Source organism: Ranitomeya variabilis, chromosome 5 (assembly GCF_051348905.1).
Source record: "Ranitomeya variabilis isolate aRanVar5 chromosome 5, aRanVar5.hap1, whole genome shotgun sequence".
Classification (NCBI taxonomy): Eukaryota; Metazoa; Chordata; class Amphibia; order Anura; family Dendrobatidae; genus Ranitomeya; species Ranitomeya variabilis.
In genome coordinates, this window is record NC_135236.1 from 645,908,266 (window position 1) to 645,926,188 (window position 17,923).

Genomic DNA, 17,923 nt, shown 5'->3' on the forward strand with positions numbered 1-17,923 from the left:
CAACATATGGGGTATCAGCGTACTCAGGACAAATTGGACATCATCTTTTGGGGTCCAATTTATCCTGCTACCCTTGGGAAAATACAAAACTGGGGGCCAAAAAATAAGTTTTGTGGGAAAAAAAAGATTTTTTATTTTCACGGCTCTGCGTTGTAAACTGTAGTGAAACACTTGGGGGTTCAAAGTTCTCACAACACATCTAGATAAGTTCCTTGGGGGGTCTAGTTTCCAATATGGGGTCACTTGTGGGGGGTTTGTACTGTTTGGGTACATCAGGGGCTCTGCAAATGCAACGTGACGCCTGCAGACCAATCCATTTAAGTCTGCATTCCAAATGGCGCTCCTTCCCTTCCGAGCTCTGTCATGCGCCCAAACAGTGATTCCCCCCCACATATGGGGTATCAGCGTACTCAGGACAAATTGATCAACAACTTTTGGGGTCCAATTTATCCTGATACCCTTGTGAAAATACAAAACTGGGGGCTAAAAAATCATTTTTGTGAAAAAAAAAAAGAAATTTTATTTTCACGGCTCTGCGTTATAAACTGTAGTGAAACACTTGGGGGTTCAAAGTTCTCACAACACATCTAGATAAGTTCCTTGGGGGGTCTAGTTTCCAATATGGGGTCACTTGTGGGGGGTTTGTACTGTTTGGGTACATCAGGGGCTCTGCAAATGCAACGTGACGCCTGCAGACCAATCCATTTAAGTCTGCATTCCAAATGGCGCTCCTTCCCTTCCGAGCTCTGTCATGCGCCCAAACAGTGGTTCCCCCCCACATATGGGGTATCAGCGTACTCAGGACAAATTGGACAACAACGTTTGGGGTCCAATTTATCCTGATACCCTTGTGAAAATACAAAACTGGGGGCTAAAAATCATTTTTGTGAAAAAAAAAAGAATTTTTATTTTCACGGCTCTGCGTTATAAACTGTAGTGAAACACTTGGGGGTTCAAAGCTATCAAAACACATCTAGATAAGTTCCTTAGGGGGTCTACTTTCCAAAATGGTGTCACTTGTGGGGGTTTTTAATGTTTAGGCACATCAGGGGCTCTCCAAACGCAACATGGCGTCCCATCTCAATTCCAGTCAATTTTGCATTGAAAAGTAAAATAGCGCTCCTTCCCTTCCGAGCTCTGCTATGCACCCAAACAGTGGTTTACCCCCACATATGGGGTATCGTCGTACTCAGGACAAATTGCACAACAACTTTTGTGGTCTAATTTCTTCTCTTACCCTTGGGGAAATAAAAAAATGGGGGCGAAAAGATCATTTTTGTGAAAAAATATGATTTTTTATTTTTACGGCTCTGCATTATAAACTTCTGTGAAGCACTTGTTGGGTCAAAGTGCTCACCACACATCTAGATAAGATCCTTAGGGGGTCTACTTTCCAAAATGGTGTCACTTGTGGGGGTTTCAATGTTTAGGCACATCAGGGGCTCTCCAAATGCAACATGGCGTCCCATCTCAATTCCAGTCAATTTTGCATTGAAAAGTCAAATGGCGCTCCTTCCCTTCCGAGCTCTGCCCTGCGCCCAAACAATGGTTTACACCCACATATGGGGTATCAGTGTACTCAGGACAAATTGCACAACAATTTTTGGGGTCCAATTTCTTCTCTTACCCTTGGGAAAATAAAAAATTGGGGGCGAAAAATCATTTTTGTGAAAAAATATGATTTTTTATTTTTACGGCTCTGCATTATAAACTTCTGTGAAGCACTTGTTGGGTCAAAGTGCTCACCACACATCTAGATAAGATCCTTAGGGGGTCTACTTTCCAAAATGGTGTCACTTGTGGGGGGTTTCAATGTTTAGGCACATCAGGGGCTCTCCAAATGCAACATGGCGTCCCATCTCAATTCCAGTCAATTTTGCATTGAAAAGTCAAATGGCGCTCCTTTCCTTCCGAGCTCTGCCATGCGCCCAAACAGTGGTTTACCCCCACATTTGGGGTATCAGCGTACTCAGGACAAATTGTACAACAAATTTTGGGGTCTATTTTCTCCTGTTACACTTGGTAAAATAAAACAAATTGGAGCTGAAATAAATTTTGTGTGAAAAAAAGTTAAATGTTTATTTTTATTTAAACATTCCAAAAATTCCTGTGAAACACCTGAAGGGTTAATAAACTTCTTGAAAGTGGTTTTGAGTACCTTGAGGGGTGCAGTTTTTAGAATGGTGTCACACTTGGGTATTTTCTATCATATAGACCCCTCAAAATGACTTCAAATGAGATGTGGTCCCTAAAAAAAAATGGTGTTGTAAAAATGAGAAATTGCTGGTCAACTTTTAACCCTTATAACTCCGTCACAAAAAAAAATTTTGGTTCCAAAATTGTGCTGATGTAAAGTAGACATATGGGAAATGTTACTTATTAAGTATTTTGCGTGACATATGTCTGTGATTTAAGGGCATAAAAATTCAAAGTTGGAAAATTGCGAAATTTTCAAAATTTTCACCAAATATTCGTTTTTTTCACAAATAAATGCAAGTTATATCGAAGAAATTTTACCACTATCATGAAGTACAATATGTCTCGAGAAAACAGTGTCAGAATCGCCAAGATCCGTTGAAGCGTTCCAGAGTTATAACCTCATAAAGGGACAGTGGTCAGAATTGTAAAAATTGGCCCGGTCATTAACGTGCAAACCACCCTTGGGGGTGAAGGGGTTAATAAAAGATTTTTTTTGGAAAAAAATGTTGTGGGCTCCCGTGCAATTTACGTAACCAGCAGAGGGAACGCCAATGGCTGGGGCAGATGTTTATATCCTGGGAAGAGGGTAATACCCATAGAGCTTCCCAGGCTACTAATATCAGCTCACAGCTGTATACTTAGCCTTTACTGGCTATTAAAATGGGGAACCCCCAAAAATGAGGTAGGGTCCTACTATAATTAATAACCAGCAAAGGCTATGCAGACAGTTGTGTGCTGATATTAATAGGCTAGGAAGGGGCTGGGGATACTGCCCCCCAGGGTAAAAACATCAGCTTTCAACCGCCCCAGAAAAGGTGCATCTCTAAGATGCACCAATTCTGGCAATTAGCCTCGCTCTTTCCATTTGTCCTGTAGTGGTGGCAAGTGGGGTGATAGTTGGGGGGGTTGATGTCACCTTTGTATTGTCAGCCCTGAGGCTAGTGATGCAGAGGCATCAATAAAATACCCCCATTATTAACCCCATAGTCACATTGTATGAAAACACAGAATAAAATCCTTTACTTGAAAGAATGACACAGACTCCTTTTATAATCTTTATTAAACCATACTTACAACCTCGCCCGTTGCACTGACACCCTCGTCATCTGCAAGAGTTAAAAAAAATATATTCCTCACCTTTCCGCAGAGATGCTGCTAATCCATTTGTCCCACGATGGGTCCAGCTCTGCTACATTTAGATGGCAGGCTGCATGGATGCATGATGCGACCATACAGCCTGTCATCCAGCAGAGACATGCTCCTAAAAGTAAGTTATTTTGCAAATTATTGCTTATTAAAATTTCCAGCTGTTTTTGAGATATTAACACTTTTCTCTTGTTTATATCTCATTGTTTTGGAGACCGACCACCTCAGCTAGACAGCAGGACCTTTGCAGCAGGGGCGGAAAATGACAACTTGGGGTCCCTGTCTGTCCCCCTCTCCTTTTATGGCAACAAAGCTACAGATTATGAATATGTACAGCTCTGGCAAAAATTAAGAGACCACTGCACAGTTTTATAAAAATCAGCTTCTCTACATGTCTTTCAGCCATTCCATTCCAGTGTCAGTTGAAATCCAACCAGTGTACACCTCATTCTACTTAATGTGCTTCTGGTTAGGTTATCACCTGAACCAAATCTTATTTAAGGAAGGAAAGTATAAAAATCACTGCTGTGGTGTTCACAATCCTCTTGCAATAGGACAAGCTGGATGGCAAAAAAAAGTGCTAGTAATATCCCAAAAGTAATAGGAATGAAAAAATTACTTTTAACCATGTCAAAGGAATTGAAAAGAAAAACCTTGAGTGAGGAAAAGAAGGGCTCAATTCTGGCTTTACTAGCAGAGGGACACAGTGAGCGTCATGTTGCCTCCATCCTTCAAATTTCTAAGACGGCAGTCCATTACAACAAGGTCAAGCAGCAGACATTGGGGACAACGAAGCTACAGACAGAGGGCAAAAACGACTGTCCACTTACCGGGATGGCCGTCATCTTATTCAAATGTCACTCAGCAACAAGTGACCTACAAAAGGAATGACACATGGCAGCTGGGGTGATGTGCATGGCAAGAACAGTTCGCAACAGGCTCCTAAAGGCAGGACTCAAGTCATGTAAAGCTAGAAAAAAGCATTTCATCAATTAAAAGCAAAGGAGAGCCAGCCAGAAGGTAACCAAAGACTATAAGGATTGGACCATAGAGGACTGGAGTAAGGTAATCTTCTCTGATGAGTCTAATTTTCAGCGTTGCCCAACACCTGTTCATCTAATGATTAGACGGAGACCTGGAGAGGCGTACAAGCCATAATGTCTTGCACCCACTGTGAAATTTGGTGGAGGATTGGTGAAGATCTGGGGATGCTTCAGCAAGGCTGGAATTGGGAAGGTTGTTCTTTGCGAAGGACGTATGAATTAAGCCGCATACAAGGTTATCCTGGAAAAACAGTTGATTCCTTCTGCTCAGGCAATGTTCCCCAACTCTGAGGACTGGTTTTTCCAGCAGGACAATGTGCCATGACACACAGCTAGGTCAATCAAGGTGTGGATGAAGGACCACCACATCAAATCCCTGTCATGGCCAGCCCAATCTCCAGACCTGAACCCCATTGAAAACCTCTGGAATGTAATAAAGAGGAAGATGGATAGTCACAAGCCATCAAACAAAGAAGAACTGCTTACATTTGTGTACCAGGAGTGGTATAAGGTCACCCAAAAGCAGTGGTGAAAGACTGGTGGAAAGCATGCCAAGACGCATGAAAGCAGTGATTAAAAGTCATGGTTATTCCACAAAATATTGATTTCTGAACTCTTCCTGAGGTAGAACTATTATTATTGTTGTTTCTAAATGATTATGAACTTGTTTTTTTGCATTATTTGAGGTCTGAAAGCAATGCATTTTTTTGTTATTTTGACCATTTGTCATTTTCAGAAATTAAATACAAAATTTATTGCTTGGAAATTCGGAGGCATGTTGTCACTAGTTTATAGAATAAAAGAACAATTTACATTTTACTCAAAACTATACCTATAAAGAGAAAAATCAGACAAACTGAACATTTTGCAGAGGTCTCTTAATTTTTGCCAGAGCCGTATGTGTATATATATTTATATATATATATATACACAGTATATATAGCGATTTTTAATTTTTCGAGCACAATATACAAAACCATTTTTTTAGTGCTCACATCACATTTAAAGTCACTTTGAGGGGTCTATATGACAGAAAATACCCAAAAGTGACACCAATGTAAAAACTGCACCCCTCAAGGTGCTCAAAACAATATTTAAGAAGTAAAATAACCCTTCAGGTGCTTCACAGGAATTTTTGGAATGTGTAAAAAAAGGACCTTAAACTTTTTTCACAAAAATGTTTATTCAGATGCAATTTTTGTATTTTGACAAGATTAACAGGTAAAAATGGACCACAAAACGTGTTGTGTAATTTCTCCTGAGCATGCCGATACCCCATATGAGAAAGAAAACCACTGTTTGGGTGGACGGCAGAGCTCGGGAGGGAAGGAGCTCCATTCGAATTTTTGAATGCAAAATTTGCTGGAACAATTAGCGGACGCCATGTCACGTTTGGAGAGCCTCTGATGTGCCTAAACAGTGAAACTCCCCACAAGTGACACCATTTTGGAAGCTAGAGCCCTCTAGGTGGTGGTGAGCACATTGAACCCCCAGGTGCTTCACAGAAGTTTATAACGTTGAGCCGTGAAAATAATAAAATCACATTTTCCCCACAAAAATGTTATTTTAGCCCCAAATTTTGCATTTTCATAAGGGTAACAGGAGAAATCGCACCATACAATTTGTAGTGCAATTTCTCCTGAGTACGCTGATGCCCCATATGAGGGAGAAAACTACTGTTTAGGCGCTCAGAAGGGAAGGAGCATCATTTCACTTTTTGAAAGTTAAATTTCCCCAACAGATGACCCCATTTTGGAAATTAGACCCCTCAAGGAATGTATTTAGATGTGTGTTTGGCAGCTTGAACCAAAAAGTGCTTCACAGAAGTTTATAATGTTGAGCTGTGAAAAATAAAAAAAAAATCACATTTTCTCCACAAAAATTTTATTTTTGCCCCAAATTGTGCATTTTCATAAGGGCAATAGGAGAAATTGCATCATACAATTTGTTTTGCAATTTCTTCTGAGTACACTGATACCCCATATGTGGGGGAATACTACTTTTGAGGCACAGTGCAAAGCTCAGAAGGGAAGAGGCGCTAAATTGGAGTTCAGATTTTGTTGGAATGGTTTGAGCAGGGCCGGACTGGCCATCTGGCAATTCTGGCAAATGCCAGAAGGGCCTGTCTGGTCATGGGCCACCTTGTCTGCTATGTTGTTAACAGAATCCGTTTTCTCAAGACACCCATACTGTTAAGAGTTGTGACGGAGCACAAAGTCGCTGACTCTGTCACTTATTCCTGCAGGCCTCTGGTATCATTAGAAATATTGGCCTTGTAGAAAATCTTCCTTTCCTCCATCCGGGGTAATATTAGTAATATATCCCATCTGGTGCTTGGGGATGGGGACAACATGGGCCTGTGTGATTTTAAACGCCAGGACTGAATTTCAGCCCCAGTCCGTACCTGGGTTTGAGGGTGCCATGTCACATTGGCAGAGCCCGTGAGGTGCCAGAACAACAGAAACCCCCTATATGTGAACACATTTTACAAATTTCATTCCCCAATGAATTCATCTAGGGGTGCAGTGATCATATTGACACCACATGTGCCTCGCAGAATTTTATACCGTTGAGCGGTGAAGAAAGAATAAATTACATTTTTACCACTAAAATGTTGTTTTAGCTCCAAGTTTTTTCTAAGGGCTAATATGATTTTTTTTTTTAAAAACTGAGGTCCATTTTTTTCTGAGTGCGACAATACCCTACATGTAATCGGGAAATATTTTTCATGCACAGCGCAAAGCTCAGAAGGCAAGGAGCGCCAGATTTTACTGTTATGGTTTGCAGGTGCCATGACCCACTGGGAGAACCCATGAGGTGCCAGAACAGCAGAACTCCCCATAAGTGACCCCATTTTACAAACTACACCTCCTAATGAATTCATCTAGGGGTTCAGTGATCATATTGACACCACGGGTGTGTAACAGAATTTTATACCACTGGGCAGTGAAGAAAAAATAACTACATTTTTAACAGTAAAATGTTGTTTTAGCCCAAGATTTAACATTTTCACACAGGAAGTGGGTAAATATGGTATCAAAATTTGTCCCACAATTTCTACTGAACGTGGCAATACCCCATATGTACAGTACTTCTTAGCCATACGGAGAGACTCGGAATGAACAGTGCGCTATTTGCCTCCTGCAGCGCAGAATTTCCTAGAACAGTTTGCGGACTCCATATACAGAGCTCCTAATTGCTAGAAGAGCAGTATGCCCCTCAAGTGACACCACTTTGGAAATTATACACGTTTGGGAATCTATCTACAGGTGTAGTGCCGAATTTGACTTATTGAGTATTTTCCAGAAACAAGGAGCAATGAATGTTGCCGAGTGAAAATTACAAACCGCCATTGTAGTGACCAGTACGCTATAGTGACCAGAACGTTGCTGTCACCAGCACTTTATGCCCAGCCCGTGCTTCTGGAGACACGCACCCATAAGTTAAATGGGCTGTCATCGCTTCAGAAATGTCAAAGCATGAATTTCTTTTGGAGTGTGAGGAGCCATTTTGCTTTTCCAGAGCCTTTGTACTACCAGTAACATGGAAACCCCCTCTATTTCCGTTAACAGATGACAGACCTGAGTGAGGTCTTGCTTTTTTTGTGGATTGAGTTGAAGCTTTTATTGGGAACATTTTACATATCTTTTGGGATCATTTTTATCAGGCGCTCTACGCTGAGCGCTTAGTTTGGGGTCATCATCTAAATCTCTGAGTGATGTGATTCAGATAAAACCCCTGAGTGATCCATTAACTATAATGAGGCAGCAGAGTTACTCTGGACTCTATCTGGCCTCTGTTTAGAGGTGACCTTCTTTTCAGAAGTGCACAAAACTGTGACCGACCGCACTTTTATGCAATCCTAAAAAAAAGGACCCCATTGGATCACAGGTCAGATAGCATCCACAGTACCTCCATCTGCCTCATTATAGGGAATTGTAACACCCCAGGTAACCAGTTGTTGCAGTGATATTGCCTTCCTTTCAGGGAGGGCGATATCATGCTTGGAGGCAAGGAGGATTTTCTTTACCAGGTAAGCACCTACACACAACACATTCTGAATCCAGGCCAGAAGGGGGAGCTCAGAACCTGGATTCAGGGGAGCTTCCCTCAGCTTTAATTTTTGGGTCTGGAGGAAGAGTCAGTTAGTCTGTTGAAGGGAGAGGAGAGAGAAGGAAGTCTGGAACAGAGTGCAGACTACGGAGCAGTGCAGCCAGGACTGAGCTGCAGCTCCAGGGAAGGATGAGAACCCGAGGGGTGTTGAATGTAGTGGAGCAATTGAGGAAAGGAGCACCGCGGAGAAAGTAAGGGGCTCAGAGGGGGAACTGTGACCAGACACCCTCAGAGCTGAAGTGCTGGAACCGGGCACCGGGAGCCCAAAGCTTTGTTGTACTCTAGAACACACAGCAGAACCGGAGGGCATAGAACTGTATGTGATTTGCCCACACAACCAAACAAAAGAAAAAAAGGTCATGTCCATATAGATGGGAGCACCACAACCATATACCAAAAAATCAAAAAGGTAAGGCTTTTATTGATAAATAACACAGCAAATAACAATGCACACAGACAACACAATTAAAAACATTTAAAAGTGCAAAATGCAACACAGAAAGACACTGCAGTCATCTCCTAGTATAGGGAGGATGACAAACCACATCCCTACCCTCTCCAAAAAATAATAAATAAATATAAGGTGCAATAACCTGGACTAGAAAAATAAAGCCAAGAGCACTTGATGATTAGAAATTAAAACAATCAATCAATGTTAAACTCTGAGAACATGACATGAGAAAAAAACAGAGGCACATGTGTACAGGGCCCCTTTGTATCACAGTACCACATTACCCACTGAGTGTGCCAAAGCAAAGAAGGTATCAGCAGGCATCTAATAAACAGAGATAGGCACAATAGTGGTCCGTGCCTGGGTAAAGGTCCGTGCCTAGGTAAAGATGTGCATACGCCCCATGAATCCCAGAAAAGGCATAGCAGATGTTGGTCATGCAAGAGCTACAATAAGAAGCAGAGCAACGAAGGAGAGGGAAAGGGATGTGGAGTGCAACCCACGCGTATCGCCGCAGCTGTGGCGGCTTCCTCAGGGAAAAAACAGCTGATGTTCTAGGACAGGAATGAGAGGACTTTGCCAGCAAGCAGCAGGGACTTCGCATACTAGCATGAGTAGGAAGGCTTACGGACCTCCAAGCCTCCAAGCCGGCCGGAGCACATCACCACCCATGCCTGGTATCCTGGACCATGGACTGCTCCTACCAGTAAACCAGGTAAAGACTTTACAACTCTGTGTCCTCCACTTATTTACCGGCAACCCACCATCCTTGCCATACACCTTGGGAGCCATGGGGACCCCCGCTTCACCTGTGGGAAGCATCACCATCTTGCTGCAACAAAATCACCCCAGAGGACCCCTTTAAGCAGTGTTGGTTCCTCTGACCGAGAGCCACAGGTGGCGTCATGCTTAGACTTTATTACCAAATCCCCTTAAAGACCTTCCCATCTTTAAGTTAGCACCCTGGGCCACGGACCAGGTCCGGGTTGCAGCCACCATGACATCTCCTTTAAGAGCGACCGGACCCAGTACCGAGTATCCCCATTGCCCTGGTGGGTGACTCAGAATCTTCCATTGAGGGTTCCATTTGAAATCACGTATTTTAGAGATTTACACGGAAACCACAGTGTAAGCGCTCATCGCAGAGCGCAGGATAAATGTGCGTCAAGCCTTATTGCCATCTTTGGGAGGTAGAACGAAAAATCAACAGCAGGTAAAGAATTGGTTTTATTTATTTTTTTTAACGCCATTTCTATATAATATATAAATGACTAGGTGACTTTAGTCTTCGGGTCGGTGCGATTACAGCTATACCAGATTTATATGGGGTTTTTATGTTTGGCTGCTGTTACACACTAAAAAACACTTTTTATTGCAAAAAACTAGTTTTTTGCGTCATCATATTTTGACAGTTATAATTTTTTCCATATTTTGGCTCAGAGTCACGTGAGGGCTTGTTTTTTGCGGGACGAGCTGCATTTTATTGGTATCGTTTTCAGACACATGACATTTTTTGATCGCTTTCTATTCCGATGTTTGGGAAGCAGAATGAACAAAAAAACAGCAATTTAGGAATTTTTTGGGAGGCGGAGGTTTATGTCATTCTGTGTGTGGTAATATTGATAAGGCAGTTTTATTATTCTGGTCATTACTATTACAGCAAACCTCATTTATATCTTTTTTTTTGCTCTTTTAAAGAATAAAAACTATTCTATAGAAAAAATAATTATTTTTGCTTTGCTTTATTCTAAAAGCTAAAACTTTTTTATTTTCCGCTTATGTAGCAGTGTGGCGGCTTGTTGTTTGCAGGACAAGATGAAATTTTCAGCGATACTGTGTTTATTTATATCCTTCTTTTTGATCGCATTTTATTCCACTTTTTGTTCAGCTGTATGATAGTAAAGCATTGTTTTTGCCTTGTTTTTATTGATTTTTTTATGGTGTTTACTAAAGGGGTTAACTAGTTGGACAGTTTTATAGGTCAGCTCGTTCTGAACGTGGCGATACCAAATATGTGTATTTTTTTCATACAAACATTTATTTATGTGTACAACATCTTTTCATTTTTATTATTATTTTGTATTTTATTTTTTAAATATTTTACAATTATTTTAAAAAATTTTTACTTTTTTTAACTTTTTTACTATGCTATGCAAACTGTCAGCTCTGCACTGATAGATAGAGTTGCTGATCATGCTCTGAGCAGGATCTAGCAACTTTACTAGCTCTGGTGACCCAGATATCGTCATGATGACATCGGGTCACCATAGCAATGATCGGGGCCCCGTGTGACGCCGCGGGGTCTCCGATGCAAAGCAGGGGGGCTGTCATCCCTCTACCTGCCCCCAGAATGCTGCAATCGCAGTATTTTTGGGTTAAAGTGAAAGGACTGCTCCTGGAACTGAGTGCCGAGTGTCAGCTGACACCCGGCAGCGATCGCGCTCACAGCCTGTGTGCGTGCACGATCGCGAAGCAGTAATAATACGTCACTGGTCAATAAGGCCCAGGGGGCGTGGATGTATTAATACTGTAAATATCTGAAAGGGGTTAACATAATTAATTTACATTTTGTTGCATGAAATAAGTATTTGATAAGATAGAAAAACTGAACTTAATATTTGGTACAGAAACCTCTGTTTGCAATTACAGAAGTCAAATATTCCCTGTAGATCTTGACCAAGTTTGCACACACTGCAGCAGGGATTTTGGCCCCATCCTCCATACAGATCTTCTCCAGGTCCTTCAGGTTTCGGGGCTGTCGCTGGGCAACATTGAGTTTCAGCTCCCTCCAAATATTTTCTATTGGGCTCAGGTCTGGAAACTAGCTAGGCCACTCCAGGACCTTGAAATGCTTTTTACGGAGCCGCTCCTTAGTTGCCCTGGCTATGTGTTTTGGGTAGTTGTCATGCTGGAAGACCTAGCCATGACCCATCTTCAATACTCTTACTGAGGGAAGGAGGCTGTTGGTTAAAATATCATGTTATATAACCGCATCCTTCCTCACTTCAACACGGTGCAGTCATCCTATCCCCTTTGCAGAAAAGCACCCCCAATGAATGATACTTCCCCTCGTCTTGGAGGCAATTGGGTGAGGAACGAATAAGTGTGGAGGAGAGAAGAAGGTCTTGGGAGGACGGAGATTACGTGAGGGAAGATATCGGGAGATTAGTTCGGATATATACAGAGGAGAAAGGTTATGGATGGCTTTGTAGGTCAGTGTTAGCAGTTTGAACAGGATACGCTGGTAAATTTTAAGCTAGTAAAGTGATTTGCAAAGGGGGAAGCAGGAGTAGTGAGGAGAGATATTAATTAGTCAGGCAGCAGAGTTAAGGATGGACTGGAGGGGTGCGAGTGAGTCGCCCGCCAGGGCAGTGGGGTACTCGGTACCGGGTAAGGTCGCAGTTAAAGGGGTGGTCATGGTGGCAGCGACCCATTCCGTGCCCTGGGCGCCCAAGTAAAAGGGGAAAGTCTTAAAAGGGATAATAGTAATAAAGTTTGTGTTCGTGGCTCCACCTGTGGTTCTCAGTCAGAGGGGACCGACGCTGCTTAAAGGGGTCCTCTAGGGTGATGGTACTGCAGCAAGATGATGATGCTTCCCACAGGTGAAGCGGGGTCCCCCAGGGCTCCCAGTGTAGTGGGCAAGGAAGGGTTGCCGGTAAATAAACAGAGAACACAGGGTTGCAGTCTTTACCTGGTTTATTGTAGTTAGCTTCAGTCCAGGGTACCGGCAACAGGTGTAGATGGAGTCCAGGCAGCCTGAAGACATGTGGAAACCCCTTTGACAGGTCAGTTTGGGAGCCTTCCACTTTGCACTGACTATTAGTCCCTTGCTGCCTGTAGTGTCCTAACAAGGTTCTCTTGCTTTCCTGTCCTGGGAGAGTACCTGCACCGTAGGCAACTTGAGCTGTTTCTCTGGGGTCTCTTTACGTGGTGACTCAGGGCTCTGGAATGCTGCTGTACCTCAGGTTTTATGTGGGCACGTTACTTTCAGCTCTCTGCCCTCCGGTTCTGCTGTGGGACTTGCAGTTCCACACAGCCTCGGGCTCCCGGTGCCCGATTTCTGCGCTCTGCTTTGAGGGACCCAATCGCAGCCTCCTCTAGCTCCTCTGTTCCTCTCTGCTCCTTCACTGTCTCTTGTGCCTACCCGACTAAATAACTCCTCCTCCAGACCAGGATGTATATAGGGAGGTTCCCCTTAAACTGGGTTTTGAGCTCTCCCTTCTGGCTTGGAGTCAGAATGTGTTGAATGTGAGATTACCTGCCAAAGGGATCCCTCCTGGGTTGCCACACGAGAGTGTTAGGCTATGTGCACACGTTGCAGATTTGACTGTTTAATTTTCTGTGCAGATTCAGCATTTCTTGGCAGAAAATGCAGGTCAGAATCTGCGCCTTTTTTTGGTATGCGCACACGTTGCAGATTTTTGTGCGTATTTCTTCCTTTTTTTACCCCTGCAGATTTCTATTATGGAATGGGTGCAGAAACGCAGCAGATCCGCACAAAGAATTGACATGGTCCTTTTTTGAATCTGCTGTGTTTTCTGTGCAGATTTTTCTGCACCATTAGCACAGAATTTTTTTTTTGCCATTGATTTACATTGTACTGTAAATCACTTGCGGATCTGCAGTGTTTCTGCACGGAAAAAAAAGCTGCTGATCTGCAGGAAATCTGCAACGTGTGCTCATACCCTTAGAAGGTAGGCCACAGAGGAGGATGTTGCAGTAGTCGAGGTGGGAGATGATTAGGGCATGCACAAGCAATTTGGTAGAGTGAGGGTTGAGGAAAGGACGGATTCTGGAAATATTTTTGAGCTGGAGGCAACAGGAGGTGGTGACGAGCTTGGATATGCGGTTTGAAGGACAGGGCAGAGTCAAGGGTTACGGTGAGGCAGCAGATTTCCTTTACAGGGGAAAGTGTGATGTAATTTATTGTGATAAATAGATCAGGTAGGAAAGATTTGCAAGATGGAGGAAAGATAATTAGTTCAGGTTTGTCCACATTGAGCTTGAGGAAGCGAGAAGAGAAGAAGGAGGATATGGCTGATAGATACTCTGGGATTCTGGAGAGCAGAGAGGTGACATCTGGGCCAGAGAGGTATCTTCAGCATATCGATGGTACTGGGAGCCATAGGACTTTACGAATTGTCCCAGGCAAAGGGTATAGATGAAGAAGAGTAGGGGTCCTAGGACAGAGCTTTGAGTGATACCAACAGAAAGAGGACGAGATGAAGAGATCCAGAATAGGGCAAGGTCTTTGACGCCAAAGGAAGTGAAGATCTGTAGAATAGTAAGTAATTCCTGATGTGCACTTTCTACTTCTACTAGAGAAACTCTTTATTCTTTTAATTTCATGACCCTAACTTTTATTCTTTTTCTTAATGCTTTTAGTATAGCAGTATAACTGTCAAATGACACTGCATTTATTATCATAGCACCCACATATTCCACAGCACTGTACACTGATCGTATGTCATCAATCACATCAGTCCATGTGCCCAATTTATTCCATTCATGCCAGGACCACATTTATGGTTGATTTCACAAGAAGCCAATTAACCTTTAAATGTGTCTTCCTAGTTCACGCTCTCGACACAGGCTTTTATCATTTTTCCTCTTAGCGTCAGTCTTACAAGAGGGGTTAACAGCAGAACAAGCTCATCCCATTCTGTGCCAATCACCTGAATGTGAGAGATACAGCAAGAAAGGATCGAGGGGGAGCAGGCGAAGAGGAACGTATTTCCAGCAAGCTGGCCTCTCATCTCCCAGCTGAGGGCACAGAATCTGACAGAGCGAAGCAGAGACCGGGAAAGCCCCGAGCAACAGGATGAAGAGGTACCAAGATCATCTGCAGCAGGTAGGCAACAGGTTTCTTATGACTGGAGACACCACAATACTATCCATTCTTCCACATTAGGAAAGGAACATTAGAGAACGTCTAGTATTCTCTAATCGGAGCCGTTTAAGGGTGGTTCACTATATATATTAAAGGACATCTCATCTCATAAACTACGCAATATTTCAGAATTAATCTGTAGACCATGATGTTGTCACCCAAGCCATTATTTCTCCAAACCATGACCATACCATGCGTGCCTTTAGCAGGCACCTGTAGGATTTCCACCGTTCATAGTCTGAATAAGAATTCATTCAGGAGGAAGAAATTAGGGCAATTCGTTGAGTTAAGAAGAAAAGAGACCGTGTAATAGGATTTGTATAATTGAGAAGTCAATTTGTGCAACAAGAACGCACATTTGGTGTTTTTTGTTCTTGGATGTAGTAGCTCGCGGGGCTCTTTGTGGATAGGTTGTGGCATTTTATGTACCGTGGAGTGGAGATGATGTTGGCTGTTTGTACCTTGTGTGCAGAGGGATGGACTCTCGTTGGTTAACGCTTTCATTGCCTGGAATATGGCAATGTGAATTTTCTATCTATCTACGCTTTACATATTTGCCAGTGATCTAATACTTCAAAGTGAAGTTTTTGGGGAATTGCAAAAATTCACACAAAGCGCAACTGTATATTTACATACTGTATTTTTTTCACAAGGATTTTGGATCAAATCCTACCCCAAAATCATGAAATCATGAAAACCTGCATCTTTGAATAAGCATCCTATTAATTTCTGTGGGAAAACAAGCCCATTTTTCTACATGGAAAAAGAAGGAACATGTCAATTCTTTGGTGTTTCTGCTTGACTTAAATGCTCTAAATTTGCCTGCTCAATCAATTGAGGCGGTAAAAACCGGAGTGAAACAATTCACCTAAATGCTTTGGTTTTGAAGCAGTTTTTATTATTGAAATATTCCATCTTGAAAAATCCATGTAAAAAAACTTTATGTGAGCAGACCCTTAGCCCACTTGTTATGTCACACGTCATTCATATAAGTCATTATTTAGCCTTCATTGAAGGTCTTTGCATGCAAGGACCTTCAAGCGCTTCCCTACTGCAAGACGAAGTAGCTATGGGTGTGGGCCAAAACCCTCGCAGGCCTAGACCATCCCACATGCATGAAAACACTTCATGGGCACCTGCATGGAGATTTCCTATAGGGGCTCTCCAGGCTTGGGGCGCAAGTCTGCAGTCACTCATTGTGACTGCACATGTCACGGGTTTACCGCAACTGAGAGGAGCCAGAAGACCGCAGCTGTTGTGAGTTCCGTTCTCGAACTCCCTCCTGTGGTCATGAATGGTACTTCGGCGAGTTCTGTCTGTGAACTCCCTCTGGTGGCTGTGAGTGGAGCTACTAGCCATTGAGGTGCTTTCCTCACCTGCTCCTCATTTGTTGCTAGACTGGCTTCTCTATTTAACTCCACTCAGATCGTTAGTGTATGCCAGCTGTCGATGTCTTAGCATTGGTTCAGATCTCTCTGGGACCTTTCTGAGGACCTGTCTATTCCAGCAGAAGCTAAGTTCCCGCTTGTTTATTTTTTGCTCATTGTTTTCTTTCTAAAATTCTTGTCCAGCTTGCAACCATGATATTTCCTTGCTAGTTGGAAGCTCTGGGGGTGCAGAGTGGCACCACCGCACCATGAGTCGGTGCGGGGGTCTTTTTGCACACTCTGTGTGGTTATTTGTAGTTTTTTGTGTTGACCGCAAAGATCTCTGTTCTATCCTCAATCTGTTTAGTTAGACTGGCCTCCTTTGCTGAAACCTATTTCATTTGTGTTTGTATATTCCTTTTAACTCACAGTCAATACTTGTGGGGGGCTGCCTTTACCTTTGGGGAATTTCTCTGAGGCAAGGTGAGGCTTTGTTTTCTATCTTTAGGGGTAGTTAGCTCTTAGGCTGTGAAGAGACGTCTAGGCAGAGTCAGGCACGCTCCACGGCTATTTCTAGTGTGTGTGATAGGAGTAGGGTTTGCGGTCAGCAGAGTTCCCACTTCCCCAGAGCTAGTTCCGATTCCGTGTATACTATCAGGTCATTCCGGGTGCACCTAACCACCAGGTCCATAACGGTACAGCTGGCCCACAAAGTGTTAATGCATCTCAATAGAGGGAAAAGAGAAGTTCTGAGACCATTTTTTTTTTTCCTCTGCAGTGTGTTTTGTCTCTCTTTTCCCCTTAATCTCTGGGTGGTTCAGAACTCAGGTGCAGATATGGACATTCAGGGTTTGTCCTCTAGTGTGGATCAACTCACTGCAAGGGTACAAAGCATTCAAAATTATGTGGTTCAGAATCCGATGTTAGAGCCTAGAATACCAATTCCTGATTTGTTTGCTGGGGATAGATCTAAGTTTCTGAGTTTCAAAAATAATTGTAAACTGTTTCTTGTTCTGAAACCCCGCTCTTCTGGTGACCCCATTCAGCAAGTAAAAATCATTATTTCTTTGTTACATGGCGACCCTCAAGACTGGGCATTCTCCCTGGTGCCAGGAGATCCTGCATTGTGTAATGTAGATGCGTTTTTTCTGGCATTGGGATTACTTTATGATGAACCGAATTCTGTGGACCAGGCAGAGAAAATTTTGCTGGCTTTGTGTCAGGGTCAGGATGAAGCGGAGGTTTATTGCCAGAAGTTCAGAAAGTGGTCTGTGCTTACTCAATGGAATGAGTGTGCCCTGGCATCAATTTTCAGAAAGGGTCTTTCTGAAGCCCTTAAGGATGTTATGGTGGGGTTCCCCACGCCTGCTGGTCTGAATGAATCAATGTCCTTGGCCATACAGATCGATCGGCGTTTACGTGAGCGCAAAACTGTGCACCATTTGGCGGTATCCTCTGGGCAGACGCCTGAGCCTATGCAATGTGATAGGACTTTGACCAGAGCTGAACGGCAAGAACACAGGCGTCAGAATGGGCTGTGTTTTTACTGTGGTGACTCCACTCATGCTATCTCTGATTGTCCTAAGCGCACTAAGCGGTTCGCTAGGTCGGTCACCATTGGTACTGTACAGCCTAAATTTCTTTTGTCCGTTACTCTGATTTGCTCTTTGTCGTCCTACTCTGTTATGGCATTTGTGGATTCAGGCGCTGCCCT

At 43.1% G+C, this 17,923-nt stretch overlaps 1 protein-coding gene across 2 annotated transcripts in view; it reads left to right on the forward strand.

Annotated features, from left to right (window-relative positions):
• The first annotated feature begins 14,618 nt into the window (after positions 1-14,618).
• Positions 14,619-17,923, forward strand: part of SLC6A7 (solute carrier family 6 member 7) — a 236,192-nt gene continuing 232,887 nt past the window's right edge. For both annotated transcript variants that reach the window (XM_077266327.1, XM_077266326.1), the window contains exon 1: positions 14,619-14,803. In XM_077266327.1, the coding sequence (XP_077122442.1) occupies positions 14,774-14,803 (30 nt within the window). In that variant the 5' untranslated portion in view covers positions 14,619-14,773. The remainder of the gene's footprint in view (positions 14,804-17,923) is intronic.